Source organism: Leucopleurus acutus (assembly GCF_964270905.1).
Source record: "Leucopleurus acutus genome assembly, chromosome: 2".
NCBI lineage: Eukaryota > Metazoa > Chordata > Mammalia > Artiodactyla > Delphinidae > Leucopleurus > Leucopleurus acutus.
Genome location: NC_139143.1, coordinates 125,625,861 through 125,645,765, shown reverse-complemented (window position 1 = coordinate 125,645,765; position 19,905 = coordinate 125,625,861). Strand labels below are relative to the sequence as shown.

Here is a 19,905-nt window from a genome sequence, read left to right as displayed (position 1 = left end):
TTAAGTAAAATTCATACCTTTTGTAACCTGCCTTTAAAATATTTAACATTATATAAGAATGTCTTTAAATGTCAATAAATATATCTCTGTGCTATCATTTTTAATATGTATTTAGTGTACAAATGTACTCTAATTATTTAAACAGTTCCCTGTTGTTCTCTTTAGGTTGTTTTTCTTGCTTTGCATATACTTGTCTGGTTTATTTCCTAAGTTTATAAAGTTCTAGAAGTAGAATTGCTGGCCTTTAAAGCATCTATAGTTTTTGTTAGCGATTTGATACATATTATCAAATTGTATCAATAGAAATAATTTCTTCAGCATGCTGGATTTATTTTTGAATTTTAAATTATTTTAAATTTATTATTTGATTTATCATATGATTTTGTGATTTGTTGGCCCAACAAATAATTAATGAATGACTATTTTGTGCCAAGTGTAGTGAACATTACAATAATGATGCCTCTCACTTACTGATGTTTTATTAGACCTCGGGTGCAGTGCTACATTCTATATATTCACTGTGTTAATTTAACCTTTATAACAATCCTATGAATTAGGACTATAATCCTATTTGTTGTTCCCATTTTATACCTAAAGAAAATTGAGATATGGAAAAGTTGAGTGACTTGCTCAAGTTCATATAACTAAGTGCAAGGATTTGAATTGAGGAGTGTCTTAACTGCTGCATTAAGATAAACTAAGGCACAGTGTCTGCCCTAGATGAATGGGTAGATGGTTAGGGGAGACAGACGTATAAAAAGACTGATTACAATATAATGTGATAAAGATAAAGTTTAGAGGTAATTCAGGAAAGAAGTGCTTATATTTTATTAAATTTATAATTTGAAGGTTCATAGTTGCCAGTATTTTTATGCTGATTACAGTAGACCATTCAAATACCACCTTGAGTAATTGATGAATGTTTTAACCTTCATTTCAGAAGCAGATTTTAGCAGTATTAAAAATATTATATAGAGATGTAGATTTTAAGAATGGTATACATTTAATAATTTACACAATTGAGGGAAATGTGTTTTAAAATGAGCCCTCTGAATGAATATATAAACTTTGAAATTTTACCTGAAATTTATCATTGGAGTTATTGATACTTTTAATATTAATATGTTTGTTTGGTAGGTTCAAGTTGTTCCAGTAGCAGACAGAATTTGACACTATCTTTAAGTTCTGCCAAAGACAAAGGATCTCAGTCTTATAATTATGCTAATGGAGGACTCTTCAGTAAATACTCAGGTTCTGCACAGAGTTTGGCCTCTGTAAGTAAAGAAAAAATTTTTATTAGTTTTTTCTTTTAACTATTTATATATCTATTGTTATCTATTGGTTTAAATGTCATACAGTTATAGATAGCTCTTAGTATGGAAAGAAGCTTAAGAAATCTGGTTGATCCTGTTTTCTTCAGGCAAGTAAAATTATCCTTTTGCTAAATATTCAGCCAGCTTGGTTCCAGGTTTTTTTGAGTTAAGTGATGTGGTCCCATGGGATCCTCTGAGGATGATGTTGGTATGGAAGTGTTGCTTCAAAGCTAGATGCTCTGCAGAAAGCTAGAAGATGCAGCAAACATGGTACTAGGTCACAAAAATCACTTGATGAACCTGCCAAGTGTGGAGTTCTTCACCTCTTTCTTGACAGCATTAATATAGTATTGATTGACAGGTGAAAAATGAAGTTAATATTTGTTTAAATCTAATGTAGTTTTAAAAATTAGGTAGGATACGCACTTCCTACTAAGTAAAGAAGAGGCAAAAAGCAAACAGTGAAAATGTGCTCCTGATCCTCTCAATTCCCCTCCTTAGAGACGGACACTGACAATTTCTTATGTGTATACTTCCAGGGAGAATATGCCTCCTACCATCATGTATATTCATTAAAAAAAATAGTTTAAAAAATAAAAAAATACTTTATAGAATACCATAATCTGTTCCATACCTTGCTTCTGTATTTCGTTGGAATATACAGCTGCCCCATTCTTAAATGCCTAAAAATATACCAAATTTTTAAAGGCTATTCTGTGGTAGGAACATCTAGATCAAAGGCATGCAGACTCTCAATTCGTTTGTGAAACTGAGCTGGATGATGAAGTATATGCCCATTCTATAATCTGGGGTACCTCTGTGTTGAATTTTCTCAACTGAAAGTTGAAGCTGTTCTTGACTAGAGAAAAGGAGTTTTATGGTAATAGTATAAGTAAGAAGTCTTTAGAATCACTTTACTAGATGTGCCTTAGCTGACCTAGTCATTCCACTGCCAGGGCTGTGAACCCAGATTTCTGCCTCTTAATGAGTGCCTCAGTGAGGGTCATGACAACAGGAGTGGAAGAGGAGGGAGCAGGGTCCACAAACTTGGTAACTGGATATGAGGGGTGTGGGAAGAGAAGTTGTTTGAGGAATTATGGAGATAAAAGTACTGTGAATGAACTTGGGAGGAGGAAGAGTTTTTGTTGTGGGAAGATGCAGAGCTCTTTTTTGATATAGTCATTTTGAGATGCCAACAGAAGAGCCAAGTGGAGTCACCAAATAGGCAGGTGGAAGTGTGGGCTTAGATTTCTCAAAAGAGGACAGAATTGAAGTTCAAGATTTGGGAGTCATTTGCATAGAGGTGACTGAGATGATTGGCTCAGCAGACCTTGCTAGAGAAGGGAAGATGACAGAGGCTTTTCGATTTTCATTATTACATAGTAGAGAATCAGCATTGTAATAAGTTCTAAAAGGAAAATAAGCTAGCTACCTCAAATCAAAGTAGGTGTGGACAAAATTTATAAGTAAATACTTAATGACAGTAAACTATAAAAACTGCTTGATTTTTGATGGAAATATCTGATTTATGTTCAAAATATTGTTCTAGTTGTATATTTTTGAGCAAACAAGGGTTCAGAATACTTAGGGCCTTATGACTCTTTAAGTTTGACTGAATATAATCAGATTTATTTCTTCAGGTAGAAATTCCATGGGTTGTTATACCAGGATCAAGATTTACATAAATAATTTATAAATATAAAAGATCGCAAAATACTATTACAAAAGAGATTTTGAAGTAACTTCTGTCCATTTTAATTTTAGGTCCAGAGTGTCAATTCTTGTCATAGCTGTGCTTGTGGCAATTCTAATTCCTGGGACAAAGCAGATGAAGATGATATTAAACTTGTTAATATTCCTGTGACCACTCCTGAGAACCTATACTTGATGGGTAGGAATAACATAATGAAGTTTTAAGATACTGTACTCACATTTAATGTGAAACAGAAGAATGATGAATTGTTCTAAGGGAAGCAACTATAATTCTAAAATGTTCTCATCTGTTGACTCTAGTCTATATAACATAACATGTTGTGTTAGCTTCCTGAGGCTACTGTTACAATTACCACAAACGTGGTGGTTTAAAACAATAGAAATATATTCTTTCAGAGTTCTGGAGGCCTGAAGTCTGAAATCATTAATTATCACTGGGCTGAAATCAAGGTGGCATTTGGGCCATGCTCCCTCTGGAGGCTTGGAAGAGAATTCATTCCGTGCCTCTTCCAGCTTCTGGTGGCTTCAGGCTTGTGGCCACATGACTCTAATATCTGCCTTCCTCTTCACTGTGTGTATCAAATCTCCCTCTGCCTCTCTTTTATAAGGATGGTTGTGATTGGATCTAGAGCCCACCAGATAATTTAGGGTAATCTCCCCATGTTAAGATTCTTAATTTAATCACATCTGCAAAGACACTTTTTTCTTATATGGTAACGTTTACAAGTTCCAAAGACTAGGGCCTGATATCTTTGGGTGGTTATTATTCAATCTATTACACTTACCTAACCTAATCTGTTGACTTTTATCTAATGAATCTATCATAATCCACTTTATGTAGTCTTTTATCTAGATATCATTTGTATTCTTCCTATATCTAGAAAGGATTTTAGATAGAAAGAGGCATGTGTTTACAGCTCAAACATGAGCATGTCTAGAACATCTCACTGGACCCCAGGAAGAGAACCAGAGACCTTAACACCAAATCAGATTCAAGTGCATTTTCAAATCCATTCCCCTGTTCTTCTGTACTCTCTTTCAGGCTATATTCCTTTTAAGGGAAATGCATACTAACTAAAAAACAAAACCAAAAAAATCTTGATGTGGCCTTGGCCAGTGAGTAGTAAGGGGATGGTGAGTTGGCAGAAGGACTGTGTGCCTGCGTGCATTCCCACACTCTAGAATAGTTAAAGACTATATCATCTGTAAAGCAATTATACTCCAATAAAGATGTTAAAAAAACAAAAAGACTATATCATCCGCCGTGATGTCACAGTAGGTAATACAGCACGGGGGGAGAGATATAGGAGTAGTTCTTCTGCCACCTTTTCCAGGTCTTCTGAGAATTAAGCTCACTATGTTTCTAGATTAACTATGCCTAGTAAACCTACACTCAACACTTCTGTAGGAATATTGAGAGTTAGAATTTAAGAGAAATAGAGTAAAACTAGGGAAGCTGCAGGGAGTCTCAGTGTCATAGAATTAGGATCGGTAGGAGATATTGTTTCAATTCCCACCTATTGTTTCAGTTCCCTTCACAGTGTTGATGACATAAAAAATATATTGGTAACATGTTTGAATTCCTGTTACAAAACTGCTGATGTGTGACAGTTTGGGCCACGTTCTGCAGTCAAGTGAGACACAGTACTTCCTGAGAGGTTAACTTTTATCTTTGGACAACTCTGCTGTTAGATAATTCTTCCTTATATTTAGCCAAAATAATCAGAAGGATAGAGAGTGGATGGAGTGAGAGGAGGATGAAGGAATTAGAATTGTATAGCTTGGAAAAAGGAAGTCTTTTAAGTGAGTAAATTTTTTAGAAGGAAGATCCAGACAATGAGTCTTTGCTACAGAAAATTAAACGATTTAAGGCCTACATTTCATTTAAAGAACATCTTATTTGTTTAGAGTTGTAGGTTCTCCAGATAACTGAAGAAATGATTTTCGAGGACAGGTATTCTCTAGCTACCATATCTTAAAAACATCTTCAGAATGACTTGGTCAGATTCTTAAGCAGCTTTTAAAGATCTTTTACTTTTATATGTCTAGACAAATTGAGGTTTTGAAATATTTTGGTTTTGTTTGAAGTGCATAATTATTATTATTATTATTTTTTTTTTTTGCGGTAAGCGGGCCTCTCACTGTTGTGGCCTGAAGTGCATAATTATTTTGGTAAGCCTTTTTTTTTTTAATTTGGAGAAAAAGAGGCACATATTCACCTATTTTCCTACAAAAGCTTTCTATAAGGAGGGATATGAAATTCCTACTCCGATTGTAACCCTTTATTGGTTCTTGTATATTTTTAACTCTGGCCCAGCACTTTATCCATCCAAATCAGCAAGTTGGTGTCAAGGTGGTCTAAGACACCTTTTGGTGGAAAAAAGATAGAAAAGACTTTATTCTGGACCTCTGTGCTGTTATCTTTCTTCTTAGCTTTACTCTCTCCTTCTGAGAACCTCTTGTAAACCTGATAGTTTCTTATCAACTAGTTTCTTCTATTTGCCCATCAGTCTTCTGTTTCATTTAGGGGGATATTTTGAAAGATAGTTATGTGACTATAAAAATTAGCCATTATTGTTAGGACTTTTGATGAATTCATGATATTTTTTTAGAAAATTTCCAAGCACCGTATACCTTTGAGTTACATATTTTAAAAAGGGAAAACATAATAGTCATTTCTCTCTTATTGTTGGTTGACTACATCTGTAGACCTGGAATGTATTGGGATATTAAGATTCTGCTAAGAAATGATGTGAGCATAAATTTTATTCTTTAGTGCCAAAATTACAGTCACACTGTGCCATTGGTGCTAACTGTGTGAAAAACACTTTAGACTGAAAATGATTTTGGTACTGATTTCACTTATTTAAAATTGTTCTGTTCTTGGGACTTCCCTGGTGGCGCAATGGTTAAGAATCTGCCTGCCAATACAGGGGTCGTGGGTTCGATCCCTGGTCTGGGAAGATCCCACATGCTGCAGAGCAACTAAGCCCATGTACCACAACTACTGAGCCTGCGCTCGAGAGCCCACAAGCCACAACTACTGAAGCCAGCGTGCCTAAAGCCTGAGCTCTGCAGCAAGAGAAACCACCGCAGTGAGAAGCCTGTGCACCACAACAAAGAGTAGTCCCCGCTTGATGCAACTAGAGAAAGCCTGCGTGCAGCAACAAAGACCCAATGCAACCAAATAAATTTAAAAACTTTAAAAAATTAATAAAAGTGCTCTGTTCTTGGAAAATCGCAGGCAGTCCAGTGGTTAGGACTCAGCACTTTCACTGCGGGGGCCTGGGTTCAGTCCCTGGTTGGGGAACTAGGATCCTGCAAGCCATGTGGCACAGCCAGAAAAAAAATAAAATAAAATTGTTCTGTTCTCAATTTTTAGGTATGGAATTGTTTGAAGAGGCATTGCGTCGATGGGAACAAGCTCTAACCTTTCGAAATAGACAGGCTGAAGATGAAGCCTGTAGTTCCATTAAATTGGGTGCGGGAGATGCCATTGCAGAAGAAAGTATAGATGTAAGGATGATTTATTTGGGAGTGGTCTTCATAATATTGGAACAGTTGAACTATTTTTAATGTTGATTCAGTGTATTTGATTTCCGTGGCATTTAATAGAACTTTTTTTTTTCTTCCTTGGGATTGTGTGGGGATATTTCTTACTGGGCTTTTCCTGTTCGGTTAGTTGTTAAACCCCAAATTTGCAATTTATCATTGTTTCCTGATTTTTCAAGAAAATAAAGAATTAAGCAAATATGATTTTTAAAAGTCTGTTTTGTGCTTTGGGTTTAATTAAGTGCCATTATATACATAAAAATCACACAGAGCTAGACTCATCTAGGTTAGTGATTCTCAAATTTGAGCATGCATCAGAAGCCTCTGAAAGGCTTGCTGAAAAATAGATTTGGGGGTCCCACCTTTAGGGTTTCTAATTCATTTCTAATTTGCAGTTCTAACAAGTTCCCAGGTAATACTGATGCTGCTGGTTCAGGGACCTTACTTTGAGAACCTTACTTTGAGATGTAGTCCAACTCCTTAATTTTACAGATTACAAAATGGAGATGATTTTATCTGAGGCACAGCTAGAACCCAGGCCTCCTGACTTCTATCACAGTATTCTCACCACCCAACAGTATTTTTTTATATCCCTCACTTTTCTGCCTTTCATTTAAAAGTGGAAAGTGTTTAGAATTTTAACATTAGAATCTAATATTTGCTGTGTGTACTTTTTCTCTCCTTATAGGATATTATTAGTACTGAATTTATCCATAAACTTGAAGCTCTGCTGCAAAGAGCATATCGTCTCCAAGAGGAGTTTGAAGCTACTCTAGGGGTATCTGATCCTAATTCCCTTGCTAATGATATGGGTAAGGTGGTTATTTTATATGGTTTTTATGAAATGTGTGATTTTATTCTTTTCTATTCTTGGAATCATTGGCATAAGTACATTAATATGGTTACATACTTTTTAGAAAATAGCCAAGAGAAAAAGAGTACTATCATATTTATTGGATATTTTTCTTTCAGTTTAACTTTTCAAGTGAACTTATTGACATAAATTCAAGTACTTACCATAGATAGGATTGTAACATTATTTTAAAATTACATTCTAAGTGAAAGAATCCCAGTTAAAGTGTTAGAGGGAGGAAAAAAATAATAATATAAAAATGGGACAGAGACACACTACCTCAGAAACAGGCATGTAGCTCATGACTTACATTTAAAGTATTTTAAGTCACTCTATTTCTTGACGCAATTTCAGTTGCAGGCTACATTTTGATGTAAGTAGTCAATACATACGTCAATATATACCATTACCTTTGTTTCCTACTTTAAAGAAAAAAGAACTTTGAAAAGACTTCTTAAGTGAAGTCTTCCAAGGAAAGAATGATTAAAATTGCTTCCGGGAGTTCCCTGGTGGCTTAGTGGTTAGGATCCTGGGCTTTCACTGTGATGGCCTGGGCTGGTTGGTGAACTGAGATCTTGGAAGCTGCCCAGCGAGGCCAAAAAAAAGCTTCCTTGACTTCAGTACATCATCCAAAGAATGAAATAAAATAAAATTACATTATATATTTTTTGTGTTAAAAGTAATTTAAATTTTTTTATTTGAGGATTTTTGTTTTCTAATAAAGAAAAATTGTTAAGGCTTGTTAAGTTTTCCCACATTTATTTCTGAACATGAAGTACTGAAAGTGGCTGCATTTTGAGATGTTTACATATTTATATATTTTGAATTTAGGTAAAAGATTTCACTTGTATTAGAATTATGAATTTCTGTCTATATGTTACAGTGAGGGTTATGTGAAACCTCTGCATTAATTTTGGTCTTTGCTTTTTCATCCTGTTACTGTCACCAAAAATTATTCATTAGACTTGAATGAATAGTTTTTTAAAAGTTTCTCTGCTTTTGGCATAGGTATAATATTTTGACATGGAGATTCAGGCCAGAAGAAAAGTAGACAGTATTCATGTCAACAAATAGAATTTGCCAAAGGTTTCTATTTACATATTTTTTTACACAATTTCTTTTATAACTTATTAGAATGGCATTTATGATAGTAAGTAGGAAAAAGAACAGAGAGAAGCATTTTTGTAAATGAATTTTTACTGGAGTATAGTTGCTTTACAATGTTGTGTTAGTTTCTACTGTACAGCAAAAATGAATCGGCTATACATATATCCCCTCTGTTTTGGATTTCCTTCCCCTTTATGTCACCCCAGTGCATTAAGTAGAGTTCCCTGTGCTATACAGTATGTTCTCATTACTTATGTATTTTATACATAGTATCAATAGTGTATATGTGTCAATCCCAATCTCCTAATTCCTCCCCACCACTGAAGCATTTTTAAAAGAAGTCAGATGTAAAAATGGGAATGGAACAACTAGAAGAGATAGCAAAGTGGCTAAGTAGCAAGGAAAGCCACAGAGAAAAAGAAGTAGGAAAAAATTATAAATATAAGGAAGGAAGAGGAAGAGGGCCTGAGACTTTTATTCTTTTATTCTAGGAATGGAAGCTTTGCCCTCACTGTTCTAATCTTCTGCTTGCCGTTTCTGTCTAGCCTCATGATAAGGATCATATAGATGTGTAGTTCTTGTACTTGTTAGTCTTCTAATATGCATCTCAGATTTCGTTCTGTTTGGCATGCCCAAAGTTTCTTTTTTCTACTGTCCGTACAAGTTGGTGGAATCCATCTCTGATTTCTTCAGTTTATTAGGTAATAAAGGTTTTTTGGGTATTGCCCAGAGGGTCTGCTTTGGGTTTACATTGCATCTGGACAAGAAGACCCCTGGGAAAATGGCTTAATTTCTGGGGCCTTCAAGTTGTTTCTGAGGAAATTGTTGTTAATTTGGAACTCTAAATGGGTAGGATTTCTAGAGTGGGACTCATAATCAGTCTATCCATTTGGTTAGCTTAGGTTTGTAATAAGTTCGTGACCCCACCCATGTCTTAACCTGAGCTGTCAGTGGCTACTAGGCTGGCTGGCTTTTCCCTGCAGCCTAGCAGTACCTTGGCCTGTTATTGCCCTGGAGATTCCAGTTGACATGAAGCTGTTATATTTTGTTCCTTCTTGGGAATTATTTGGATGTTCTTCTATATCGCAAGTTTCCATTTTGGAACTTCTGGATTCAAAGAGCTGAATCTATGGCCAGGACTCTAGTAGGGAAGTAGTTCTGTTATATCTGTTATTTGATATTAATCAAAGTTGCTTAGAAGTCAGTTAACTCTCCTCATTCTCTAAATCCAAATTCATTTTACACATTTAATGTATATTAATGAGAGGCAACTTACAAATAGTAGTCATAAATAAAGAGAGGTTAACAAATGCCTTCAGAGGCTCAGGGGTGAATTTAAACCACCCCTTATTGATCTGACTTCAGTGAATACTTTATTGTTTTGAAATTTGCTTTGTCTTATTTGATAAAATCAAATTTTTTTTCTCCTAAGGATTTGATAGGTTTTCAAGGTTGGAAGATTTTTTAGCAGTCATCTAATTTATCGCCTTTCCCCCTGGACTTAATATTTGACAGCTACCATTGTTTGCATGTCACCATGTTCCAGGGCCTTTGCTAAGTAAGGCCCATAGTTTCTTCTCTGAATCAGGCACAATTCTAAGTAAAAATTAGGTCACTTAATCCTTACAACTTTTATGAGGTAAGTATAGTTATCCTCATTTTTCAGACGGGGAGAGAGGTACAGAGGTATTAAATCACTTCCCCAGAGTTACATTAGCTATTAAGTGACAGAACTTAGATTTGGGCCCAGGCGGCTGGCTTTGGAGTCCATAAACCACCATGCTGTATTGCCTCACCACTTAGAAGACAGACATGTTCTTTGAATGGGAGGATTGACTGTGAACTCTTTGTGGCAAAGTTCCCTGTAAGAAATGTCTTGGAGCAGATAGTCTGGAATCCCCACAGCTGCTGAAGTAAGGAACCTTATTTCTGGTGGTGGTATCATTTATTTAGTGTGGATCTTCCTTTCCTTTAAATTTTTTCTTCCTCCGCATCTATCTGGGGATCTGCAATGAACTCATGCATCTTTCCTCCTCTCTCAGGCCCTCTATGCAGTCTAGACAGACTTCGCGCATTTTGTTTTTTAAAAATATTTATTTGGCTGCGTCGGGTCTTAGTTGCAGCATGCAGGATCTTCGTTGCAGCATGTGGGATCTTTCGTTGCGGCGCGTGGCCTTCAGAGCGCAGGATCAGTATCTGCGGCACATGGGCTCTCTAGTTGTGGCGTGCGGGCTCTAGAGTGCACAGGCTTAGTTGCCCCATGGCATGTGTGATCTTAGTTCCCCAACCAGGGATCAAACCTGCGTCCCCTGCATTGGAAGGCAGATTCTTAACCACTGGACCACCAGGGAAGTCCCTCACACGTTTTATAGAAGGGAGTTATCAAGGTTTAATCCAGGAACTGAAGACGTGAACTGCTGTATTTACCTGAGGGAATAGGGGGAGAGGGCCCAACTGTGCCAGCTGACTTTAATGTAGCACTTTAATGAGTTATTCTAGTGGATTACCTTTTGGCCTATATCTGCATAATAGCTAAAACTACAAACTCAAGATTCAGACTAACTGGGTTCAAATTCTGTCTTCACCATTTATTAGCTGTATGATTATGTAACTTGTCTAAGCCTCAGCTTCTTCATCTGAAAAATGGGCATGTAGTACCTATTTAACAAAGTAATTATGAGAATTAAATTATATTAACAAATAAAAAGTCTAGGGAACAGGGTAACAATATTTATGAGGTTGGAGTTTGGAACTCTCTGAGGAAGACAATCATTTTTACCTCTAGGATGTTAGGCTGTGGTTTGATAGGACCTACCTGATCCTACCTTGGCCAATTTCAAGGTATTCTTTAAAATTTCTGGTCTGGGGCTTCCCTGGTGGCGCAGTGGTTGAGAGTCCGCCTGCCGATGCAGGGGACGTGGGTTCGTGTCCCGGTCCGAGAAGGTCCCACATGCCGCGGAGCGGCTGGGCCCGTGAGCCATGGCCGCTGAGCCTGCGTGTCCGGAGCCTGTGCTCCGCAACAGGAGAGGCCACAACAGTGAGAGGCCCGCGTACCACAAAAAAAAAAAAAGATAAAATTTCTGGTCTGGTGATACCTTTTCCATGTGTTCCAGTGAGGCAGTTATTCTCTTCCTGTCATTTTTTTTTTTTTTGGGGGGGGCCACTCCACGTGGCTTGATTGAACCCATGCCCTCGGCAGTGAAAGTGCGGAGTCCTAACCACTGGACCGCCAGGGAATTCCCTCTTCCTGTCATTTTTAATGGGCCTTTAGGAAGGAGAAGTAGATGCTTTTTTTTTTCTAATTTAATTAATTAATTTTGCCTGTGCTGGGTCTTCATTGCGGCACACAGGCTTCTCTAATTGCAGTGCGAGGATTTCTCTAGTTGCAGCGTGCGGGCTCAATAGTTGTGGTGCACGGGCTTAGTTGCGGTATGTGGGATCTTAGTTCCCCAGCCAGGGGTCGAACCTGGGCCCCCTGCATTGAGTTAAGAACGTGGAGTCTTAACCACTGGACCACCAGGGAAGTCTGGAGAAGTAGATGCTTGTGCTCTGTCATCTTGAACTAGAAATTTTGGACATTATAATTACAGAGCCTAAGGACTACATTAACTTGTAACATTGCTAATGTAGAGCTAATGGTTAACTAAAACTTTTAAGTTCTTTGTTGTTACTGTTAGATGTTATTATTAAGCCACATCTTCCTTCATTTGTTCCTGTGCAGTTGTGTTTTTGGACCCAAGGTTTAGATGTTATGTTTATTATTCCTACTAAATTGTCATTTCTCAGTCATCACTCTGAATTAAGATAGTTTTAGATTTTGATTTGACATCCCTTTTAGCTTTCTATCACTTTCTAGTTTGTTCAGTTTGGTCTATTTGTTCATCAATGCTCTCATTGAAACCATTAACAAAAAATGCTTAAAGGAAAACTTATTTCCCTCTACTTACAATTTCTGACAACAAATGAGTGGATTTTCCACACCAAGCAGTTCTCCGGTTCTCTTTGGATACCAACTGGGTATCCTGCAATTTAATTCAATTTGAGCACTAATTACCCAGAGTTAGCACGGATTCCACAGGTAAAGGGCTCATCTCACAAGGCTGCCCCTCTTCATATGCCAATCGCAAATCCAGGCCTCCCATGCTTCTGACCAACTGTCTGTAAATCAGAGGTTCCCACCACTCCCTCCTTGGGCTTCATAATTTACTAGAATGGCTCACAGAATTCCGGGAAACACTTTTCTTACTATTACTGGTTTATTATGAAAGATATAACTTAGCAACAGTCAAATGGAAGAGGTGCATAGGGCATGGTATGGGGAATGGGTGTAGAACTTTCATACCCCGTCCAGACACAACATTCTCCCGGCACCGGGATGTGTTCACCAACCTGGAGCTCTCTAAACCCTACAGTTTGGTGTTCTTATGGAGATTCCATTATGTAGGCATGATTGATTAAATCTTTGGCTATTGGTGATTAACTTAATCCCCAGCCTCTCTCCCTTCAGGGGTCGGGGTTGGAGTTGAAAGTTCCAACTTTCTAATCAGAGGGTTTGTTCCCTTGGCAACCATCCCCCATCCTCCAAGAGTCACCTCATCAACATAAACTCAGGTATAGTTGAAAGGGGCTTATTATGAATAGCAGAAGATACTCCTCTCACCCCCATCACTCAGGAAATTTCAAGAGTTTTAGAAGCTCTGTGCCGGGAACCATGATAAATATATATTACTTATTTTATCACAATACCATATTTTAAAGTGGACAGGGCCAGAGTCAAAGATCTGAGGCATGACTTTCAAGTAGCCTTAGCAACTTGTGCAATAAGCTATAAATTCAACTGTTTCTACTTTCATATTTTTTTCATCTTGATCATAAAGAGATCATGAGATACTTTATTATGTATCATGCCAAAATATGTGTGTATTTATGTACTTAACTAGTTAATTTAAGAAAATATTATATGAAATTTTTTTGAAAAAGATTTAATATCAATTCACATTATTTGGAAATATTGTCATTGCTGAGCTGTTTTGCAGATAGGTATTTTCCATCAAGTATTCATGGCTGGTTCTACACTCACTTGCAAATAAATAAATCATTTTAGTTTTGAAAGGCACATGTGTCAGGTTTTATTGACTATAAGAGCCTCAGCAAAACTTATTTCTCTAATTTTGGAATTCAAAATATAAACGGGGGCTCTACTTAATTTTACATTCATTTGTACCGTTTATAGTAAGTAGTAAGTAGTTTGCCAAGTTAACATTGTGGACTATAGGAGGACAGTTTAAATCCTCCTAAGCATGATTCTTTTAGTATGTTTAAAATCGTCTTAGAGTTTTTCTTTTTTGATAACAGTGTATTTGTTGAAAGTAAATTATATCGATCCTCTTTAGCAGATCCAAAAATACTTTTGACTTGTCAGTATTGTGAGTTATTTGGTTAGTTTAGGTAGGTGAAGTTAATAACAAGAGTTTTAAAAATGTGTGATTCTAACACTGGATTGTGGTGATAGTTGCACAACTATACATTTACTAAAATTCATTGAATTGTACACTTAAAATGGGGAAGTTTTATGGTTTGTAAATTATACTTCAATAAAGCTGTTAAAAATACAGTGTGATTCTGTTAAGCTATTTTAAGTAAGTAATTTTTTGTGATTTGAAAAAGTAAAATAGCACTTCATACTAAAAATTTTAAATAATGCAAGTGTCAAAAAAAATTTTTTTAATTCATTAAGAATCTCTTAGTTTCAAAGCTCATGGACATGGTGAATTACAAATTTTGTTTACCCAAGGTGGTGCCACTTCAGCTGGTAACCAGAAATACTGAGTATCCTATGTCAATATCCAGTGAACTATACTATTGGTTACATGCATGGGAACTTATGCAAATGGTTTTGGTGATAATTGTGCTGTTAATTTTACTTTTATTGTTAACTTTAGAATGTCTTTTATATTCTATAATATAATCATCCAAGTGGTCATTAAATTAAATGTGATAAAGAAGCTCAAATAACTGCTGACACTCATGCTGTTAATTTAGTACAGAGCATCCTGGAAATATTGCAACTAATGCTAAGAAAATAAAAGAGCGGAATTGAAGCAGGAGCCCTTTTATTTAAAAAATGAAATAAACCTCTGGCAACATGGCTCTAAAATCACAACTCTAATTCACCCCTAAGCCAAGTTATCATCTGTGTTGAAATAGGAAATATTTTTGATATCTGGGAAGGAAGTGATAGTGATACAAAAAACTTTACTACCAATACTTAGTGTTTTTAAAACATTCTTAAAAACAGACCGTATTATAGTCATTTATTGTGCTTTGAAACTATGCTTGAGAAAAGAAATATAGTACAATAGTTGTATGTCAGCATTTCTTTACATTTATTCCTATAGCAAAGTAGCTTTGAATTAGGCAGGGTTTGAATTATGTTTTAAGGCATGAATTCCTTGTATAAAATGTAACCACCCTGTATTCTCTAATTCACCTTTGTCATGTTCTGTACCGATATTTCCTTAATCATTATGAATTAATGAATCATTATTGGGTATAGTTCTGTATTTGCTCTTACACACCAAAAAGTTTACTTCTGGCTTAAACAAAAGTTATTTGCTCTGTTCTTCTGATTATTAAATAAAATAAAGATTTTAGTTCTCTAATTTAAAAAAAAACAATCATTTCCCTTCACTTACAAGAGACCACTTATTGTTAAATGCAAGGTGTTGAAGTCACTAGAGGGCAGCACATTTTATCTGCATGTGGGACGCCTATGACTCATAACTGCCCTTCTGTGCTGTTCGTAGCACTGGGAGTTAAATTTAGGTCACCACTCTTTTTCTGGCGTGTTTCGTATACACCTGCTACTGTAACTCAGAGTGAGACAGAGTCAGGAGGGTATGCACAGAGACTTGAAATAATATTACTGTACAGTTCCATTTGTGTGCAATTTTTTCTAGCTAACAGCATGTAGAAGTGTTACATTTATTTGTAGTTTCTGTTTTTCAGATAGTTGTTAAATTATAATTGTTAAATGATAATTTTGTTATTGTACTGATAATTTTTGAAGATTCAACCAAAAGCCTGCACTATGTTTTCAGTTGTAAACAGTATAGCTTAGTGGTTAAGAACATGGGTTTTGGAGTTAAACAAACATGGGTTCAAATACTGGCTCTACCACTTTTACTAGCTATGAAACCGAAGGAAGCCTTGACTTTTCTTAGACTCATATTCTTCATCTGTAAGCCGGAGGACTATATTAGGATCAGCTTCATAGAATTGTGAAGATGAAATGAGATAACATGTATATCGTATTTTAGCATAGGTACATGGTAAACACTTGTTATCCATTCTTATATATTCTGGCATTTTTATGAGGCCTGTTCTAAGATTGTTTAAAATATACATGGTTGGGCTTCCCTGGTGGCGCAGTGGTTGAGAGTCCGCCTCCCGATGCAGGGGACACGGGTTCGTGCCCCGGTCCAGGAAGATCACACATCCCGTGGAGCGGCTGGGCCCGTGAGCCATGGCCGCTGAGCCTGCGCGACCAGAGCCTGTGCTCTGCAACAGGAGAGGCCACAACAGTGAGAGGCCCGCATATCGAAACAAAAACAAAAGCAAAAAACATGGTTTATCACCACAGAATCCACCTAACCGATCTCCCACTCATATCACTCTGTCCACTCAAGTGGCAGACACTCTCCTGAATTGTGTACTTATCATTTTCTTTGAAGTTCTTTTAGTTTGACTCCTATGAAATTTCCAATATTTGATCATATTTGCCCTATGAAACAGGCAATAAGATTAAATGCCATTGACTTTTCATCCCTGTATGTATTCCTGTCCAATTTATACATTTGACTCTTTCTTTTTTAAAATTTATTTATTTATTTTTGGCTCTAGGTGTGCAGGCTTCAGTAGCTGTGGCACACGGCCTCAGTAGTTGTGGCTCACGGGCTCTAGATTGCAGGCTCAGTAGTTGTGGCACACGGGTTTGTTGCTCCGTGGCATGTGGGATCTTCCCGGACCAGGGCTCGAACCCGTGTCCCCCACATTGGCAGGTGGACTCCCAACCACTGCGCCACCAGGGAAGCCCACATTTGACTCTTTCTTAACCTGTTAGAAGATTAATCTTAAAATATGAATTTTGTGTCCTGGTTGTTCTTTTAATTATTGTACTTTCAGTTCAATCATGTTGTTGGTTGTGGCAGAAATGAACTCATTTCCAGTACTTTGGACTTTTATGTTACATGTGGTATCTTTTCAAAGTGTGTGTTCTTTCTGATACTGATGGAAATTTTATTTCTTTGTAATTAGTTCTCTGAATAAATGTTTTTGAATAGGCTCTTATTTTAAAAAAACACGTGGTTACAGGTAGATGCTATCACATGTTCATAACTTGTTTTACAGTGATATTGTTCAGTTATGCTCCAGACAGCATTTATTTGTCTCTGGAAATTTATTTTTCTCATATTTTAGTAGTAACATAAGTTTGCATTTCCTTAAACAAGGTATTTAAGCCATGTTCAAAGTTATTTGGGAAAGTAAAAAAAGATGCTCTTTATAAATCTACTTTTTCTCTGCATTAGAAAAGAAAACTGCCATCTGAAGGACAAATACTTTGTGGAAGTATTTATTTCAGATATAGCTAAGATTTTTGACTTTACTTGATCCTTAGTCTTGCCATATGCGTAGGAGGAAAACAAAAAATGATAGTGGATGTACTTCTTGCCAGCACATCCAGTAATTCTGCCTCCATAATATAGCTGTCGTTCGTTCCCATTTCTCTGCACCCTCATTGTATTTTCCTGGGATTTAATAATCTCCTAATAAGGTTCCTACCTCCAGTCTCTCTCCCCACTGGTAAATCTGTACCTTGTTTCTGGAGTTATCTTCGTGATGCAGAGCTCTCATCTTGTCACTCCCAGGTTCTCAGACCACTTTTCTGACCTATTTGTTTTACTGTTTCGCATATATTCTAGCCAGACTAGGTCTCTTCCAAAACTGAAATTCTTCTCTAAGATTTTAGTTTTATAATCAACTCCAGGTTTTTAGTAAATTTTCAGTGTTTTTCTTTTGCCATTTCTTTGCTGATGCTCTTCCTTTGTATAATTCAACATGCTTTGAATCATTTGTTTCTGCCTTTTGTGGAAGCAGTCAGGAGCTGATTTTTTAAATGTATATTATTACTCTTTTTTTTTAACAAAAAAAAAAAATTTGGATAACTAGTTGCCTCAATACCATTCACTGAATGATGTATCCTGTTCTTACTGATTTGAAATGCCCCCTGTCATATGTCAAGTTGTCTTATATGTGTGTCTTTTCTGGACTCTGTTTTGTTCTGTTTGTCTGTTTCTGCATTGGTTTCTAGTGTCTTAATTACTGTAGCTTTATAAAATTTTACAATGAGTCTTGACACCTGATGGGGTGAGTCCATTCACTGTGTTCTTTTTTTTTAAGTTCTTTAATTTTAATTAATTTATTTTTGGCTGCATTGGGTCTGTTGCAGTCTGTGGGCTTCTCATTGAGGTGGCTTCTCTTGTTGCGGAGCATGGACTTTAGGCGCACAAGCTTCAGTAGTTGCAGCACACGGGCTCAGTAGTTGTGGCTCGTGGGCTCTAGAGTGCAGGCTCTATAGTTGTGGTGCATGGGCTTAGTTGCTTTGCCGCATGTGGGATCTTCCGGGACCAGGAACTGAACCCGTGTCTTCTGCATTGGCAGGCGGATTCTTAACCACTGCACCACCGGGGAAGTCCCCACTGTGATTCCTTTGGCTATTTTTAGCCCTTTGTTTTTCCATGCGAAGTTTAGGACAGCTTGTCAAGTTTCATGAAAGCCCCTCTTGGGATTTTGATTATTGCTTTGCATTTTTAGGTCAGCTTGTGGGAGAATGTATATCTTCATAATATTAATGTTTCCATCTACAAACATCATATGGCTCTTCATTTACTTAAGTCTTTTATGTCTTTCATAGTTTTTTATAGTTTTCTCCATAGAGGTCTTATATATCTTCATTCCTAAGTCCCGTATAGTTTTGTTGTCATTGTACATGGTATCTTTTCTAAATTTATTTTCTAATTTTTTATTGCTGGTATCTAAAATGTTGTTGATATTTGCATTTGAATATTATCAACAATGCTTATTAACTCTTAGTTCTGCCACCAGTAATTTGTCATAGGTTCTTTTTTTAATAATATTGATAGACTGATTTGGTTGTGCTGGGTCTTAGTTGCGGCACGTAGGATCTTCGTTGCCGCACATGGGATCTTTAGTTGTGGCCTGCGGACTTCTTAATTGCAGCATGCAGACTCTTAGTTGTGGCATGTAGACGTATTAGTTGGAGCATGTGGACTTCTTCGTTGCAGCATGCGGACTCTCAGTTGCGGCATGCATACGGGATCTAGTCCCCAACTAGGGATTGAACCTGGGGTCCCTGCATTGGGAGCTTGGAGTCTTACCCACAGGACCACCAGAGAAGTCCCTGTCATAGGTTCTTTTTGGAATTTTTATCTAGACCACGTATCTATGAATGATAACCTGTTTATTTTTCTTTCTTTCTTTCCAACCCTTATGCTTTTTTCCAACCTTTATGTGTTCTTTTCTTTCCTTCTCTTTTTTCCCCCATCTTACTGCTCTGGATAGATTCTTAGAGTCTTTTTGCCTCTGAAGAGAGCTGTGTAGAAAGGAGGACCTTGAGTTAGCTGGCCCACTACACAGAATCAAAGACTGTGCCCCTATTGCTGTAGGCTCCCAGTTAGGTACAAGAGTGTTGATGTAGGGACTTGTGAATACTGCTAAGGCGAATTAAAGCTTAAAAGTCACCTTGCAAATATTTATTTAACTGTTTATTGTATGCCTTATGTGTGATGACGTGCAGATGAAATAAGGACTACAATGCCTGTTTTCAGGTTACTTGTAGTCTGATTGGCCAATTAAGACTTTTAGGAAGCAGTTAGAATACCATATAGATTAGTATAAACCTCAATACTGAGCTATTTTGTAAAACTCAGACCTTAAGCTCCCTCTACAAAGCAGAAGATCCTTCTTTTAACTTTTTGTTCCCACCTCCATTCTTTCCCATACTTCCCAACTGAAGTGCCCTCAGTCTGTTTAAGAGCCTAAGATAAGAGTTTGGGACATGTGGTTATCTTTGGTTATCTGCTGCTGTTTTTGCTGAATATCTATGAAATTCATTTGGAGATTCATGAATATCAGGTAAGGAGATGATATTTACAGTAGTGTCTTCTACATGATTATATTATTTTTTCCTTAATAAGTAAATAATTTTGTAAATGTTGAAAAGTGGCTGTAGGGAATTCCCTGGCGGTCCAGTGATTAGCACTCTGTGCTTCCACTGCTGGGGCCTGG

At 36.9% G+C, this 19,905-nt stretch overlaps 1 protein-coding gene across 3 annotated transcripts in view; it reads left to right on the top strand.

The window, feature by feature from the left end:
- The window catches only part of MIGA1 (mitoguardin 1), a gene marked incomplete at its 3' end in the record, with an annotated part of 87,548 nt that overhangs the window by 26,758 nt on the left and 40,885 nt on the right, over positions 1-19,905 (top strand). For all 3 annotated transcript variants that reach the window (XM_082863120.1, XM_082863121.1, XM_082863122.1), the window contains 4 exons: positions 1,138-1,274; positions 3,078-3,204; positions 6,409-6,542; positions 7,267-7,390. In XM_082863120.1, coding sequence (XP_082719246.1) covers positions 1,138-1,274; positions 3,078-3,204; positions 6,409-6,542; positions 7,267-7,390 — 522 coding nt within the window. The remainder of the gene's footprint in view (positions 1-1,137; positions 1,275-3,077; positions 3,205-6,408; positions 6,543-7,266; positions 7,391-19,905) is intronic.